Source organism: Quercus robur, chromosome 11 (assembly GCF_932294415.1).
Source record: "Quercus robur chromosome 11, dhQueRobu3.1, whole genome shotgun sequence".
NCBI classification, from domain to species: Eukaryota; Viridiplantae; Streptophyta; class Magnoliopsida; order Fagales; family Fagaceae; genus Quercus; species Quercus robur.
This window is the reverse complement of record NC_065544.1, coordinates 43,606,113-43,609,364: the sequence shown is the minus strand read 5'-3', so window position 1 is coordinate 43,609,364 and position 3,252 is coordinate 43,606,113. Positions and strand designations below refer to the sequence as shown.

The following is a 3,252-nucleotide window of genomic DNA, read 5'->3' as shown; positions in this document are numbered from 1 at the left end:
CATAGCCCACCTGTCCTCAGTGAAAAGCAAGAAACATTTGGCTAGAAAACTAGCCTCTGTAACTTTACCTATCACAGCCGCCTCTCCTTGTGTGGAAAGTTCAGAGAAGAAAAGCACTAACCCGCCCCTCACCCAGCCATCTGCTTCTTGTTCTGTGTCCAACATTTCCGCCGGCACCACTTTTGAATTCTCGACGACTACTAATGTCGAGACCGGATCTTTTGTTGGTACAGAAGATGAGTGGAATCTGCAAATCCAAGCTATCGGAGAGAAGAGTCACGCCGATGAGCACATGGAGTCCGATGAAGGAGTTCAAATTTCTTCCCAGAGTTCAGATAGTGAAGTTGGGAGCCTTGTTGAAGTTCATATGGTGTCCGATGGTGGAGGCCTTGCTGAAGATCGCATGGTGTCCGATGAGGGAAATGGGGCTACTCCTTTTCTCTAAATTTTGTTCCGTTGTTCTTTTCCTCCATCCCTCCATGAATTTTATTATTTGGAACAATAGAGGTGTCCTGAAGCCTTATTTTCAGGATCATATTCGTAATTTAGTCCAAGAGCATAATCCGGCCATTCTTGTGGTTATGGAGACGAAGCTAGGGGGTGATAGAGCGAAGGCAATCACTGATAGGTTGCCGTTCGATGGTGCCATCCACACAAATACCATTGGACTTTCTGGTGGTTTATGGCTTCTTTGGAATGCTGACTTAGTAGAAGTGGAGTTACTTGCAAAGACAGAGCAGGAAATTCACGTTGAAGTTAAGGTACGAGCTTCTAGACTTACTTGGTTATTTACTGCTATTTATGCCAGTCCTAGGAGTGAGGAGAGATGTATTTTGTGGGAGAATTTAACTAAAGTTGCTGATTTGCATAAGTTGCCGTGGGTCATTGCTGGTGATTTTAATGAGCCGTTAATTGATGAGGATAAATTCGGAGGTAGAGGCGTTAATATTAATCGATCTCTGGCTTTTAAGGATTGCCTTGATAGATGTAGTATGGTGGATATGGGATTCTCGGGTCCCAGATATACTTGGTCTAATAAGAGAGATATCAGTAATTTAATTCTTGAAAGGATAGATAGATTTTTTATGAACCCGGATTGGTGCGTTGTTTACCCGAATGCTAGAGTAACCCACCTCCCTAGGTGTCACTCTGATCATTGCCCAGTTCTCATGGAAGCGGCACCAGTCAGTATAGTAAAGCTCATCAAGCCGTTCCGGTTTCAAGAATTTTGGCTTTCTGACACCTCTTTTCCCACCATTGTTTCCAAAGCTTGGAATGGGAATAGAGATTTATCAGAGTCCATTGATTATTTCTCTAAAGATGCTTCTGTGTGGAATAAAAACCACTTTGGCAACATCCATCTGAGGAAAAGGAGAATTTTGGCTAGAATTTATGGCACTCAGAAGGCACTGTCCAATAATCCTAGCTCCTCTCTTATTTGTCTTGAGAAGCAGCTCTTTAGTGAATTGGAAACTGTTTTGGACCAAGAGCGTGATCTTTGGCTGTTGAAGTCTAGGTTGAACTGGATGATCCAAGGGGATAGGAACACCTCCTTTTATCATGTTTCTACCCTTGCTCGGAGGAAAAGAAATCACATTGCGGCAGTCAAAGATGAAAGGGAGGTGTGGCTCACTGAGGATAGGGAGGTTATGGAGCATTTTAGGGCAGGGTTCCAAAATTTGTACACCACTGCTTAAGAGATGGTCTCTTGGTCCCCCCTTTGTCTGGAGCAGTGGCATGTTAAGCTGTCAGAGGAGGTTAAGCAGTCGATTGATGTCATGGTTTCCACAGAAGAAATAAAGGAGGCTCTCTGGTCTATGAAACCTTACAAGGCCCCGGGTCCGGATGGGTTACATGCTGGCTTCTAACAAAGGTTTTGGCTCATTGTGGGGGAATCAGTGAGGAAGGAGGTTGAAAAAGTCTTCACTACTAGGAAAGTTCCCGAGTATCTCAACAACACTCATATTGTTCTCATTCCTAAGATTCAAGGTCCAGAAACTATTGGGAACTACAGACCAATTAGTTTATGCAACTCAGTCTACAAGATAATCACCAAGATTTTAGTTGCCAGAATCAGACCTCATCTAGACAAGCTTGTTTCGCCTTACCAGATTGCTTTCGTCCCAGGAAGGAGAGGTGTTGATAATGTTATCATTGTCCAATAATTAATTCACACCATTGGGAAAACCAAAGGAAATAGAGGGATCATGGCCATCAAGATCGATTTGGAAAAAGCCTATGATAGAATTGAGTGGAGCTTTATTAGGGAGATGCTCACTCGCTTCAATTTTCCAGATAACCTCATTAAGCTTATTATGAGTTGTGTTACCACTGTATCCACTTCTCTGCTCTTGAATGGTGGCAGTCTTGACCCTTTCCTCCCCTCAAGAGGTATTAGGCAAGGGGATCCTCTCTCCCCCTACCTATTCATCCTTTGCATGGAGTTTTTGGGGCGTTTGATAGAGGATAAATGTGCTGCCAAGTTATGGACCCCTGTTAAAGCCTCCAGAAGTGGGCCGGCTTTTTTGCACCTTTTCTTTGCAGACGACTTGGTCCTTTTTGCCAGTGCGACTCCTAAAAATTGTGCTGCCATCAATTCTGTCCTTCAAGATTTTTGCAATAAATCTGGGCAGAAAGTCAGTGAAGCTAAATCCCATGTTTTCTTTTCTCCTAATATTGACCCGGATCAAAGAGATTTTTATCTGGTATTTTGGGATTCAGTGCTACTACCAACTTGGGCAAGTATTTGGGTTTTCCTATAAATCACTCAGGGAGGCAGAGGCATGATTTTGGGTTCATTTTGGATAGGGTTAAAAAGAAGCTTGCTAGTTGGAAGGCCAATCTGCTCTCCATAGCGGGTAGAATGGTTCTTATCCAAGCATCGACTTTAGCCATCCCTAGCTATGTAATGCAGAGTAATTCTTTACCCAAAAAAATCCTCAATGGCATAGATAGAGTCAATAGGAATTTCCTCTGGGGGTCCTCTAAGCACAAAAGGAAAATGCACTGGGTCAACTGGGAAGTAGTTACCAAACCCAAAGAATCAGGTGGTTTGGGGCTTCAATCTGCAAAAGGGAGAAACACGGCTCTCCTAGCTAAACTTAATTGGAGGTTTCACACCGAGAAGGATGCTCTATGGGCCAAAGTTCTCAGATTCAAGTATGGATCAAGGTAGCGGTTAATTTCTAGAAATGAGGCAAAGCTTCCAAGCTCCTCTACCTGGAAAGGCTTGAGAAAAGGTATGGTTGTATT

At 43.4% G+C, this 3,252-nt stretch overlaps 1 protein-coding gene across 1 annotated transcript; it reads left to right on the top strand.

The window, feature by feature from the left end:
• Positions 1 to 479: 479 nt before the first annotated feature.
• LOC126705076 (uncharacterized) lies at positions 480 to 1,697 on the top strand. Its single transcript, XM_050404030.1, has one exon. The coding sequence runs from the start codon at positions 480 to 482 to the stop codon at positions 1,695 to 1,697; it is 1,218 nt and encodes a 405-aa protein (XP_050259987.1).
• The last annotated feature ends 1,555 nt before the right edge of the window (positions 1,698 to 3,252 follow it).

Bases quoted from the DNA above. Each gene is read 5' to 3' on its own strand.
- LOC126705076 (XM_050404030.1), top strand. From the start codon at position 480: ATGAATTTTATTATTTGGAACAATAGAGGTGTCCTGAAGCCTTATTTT.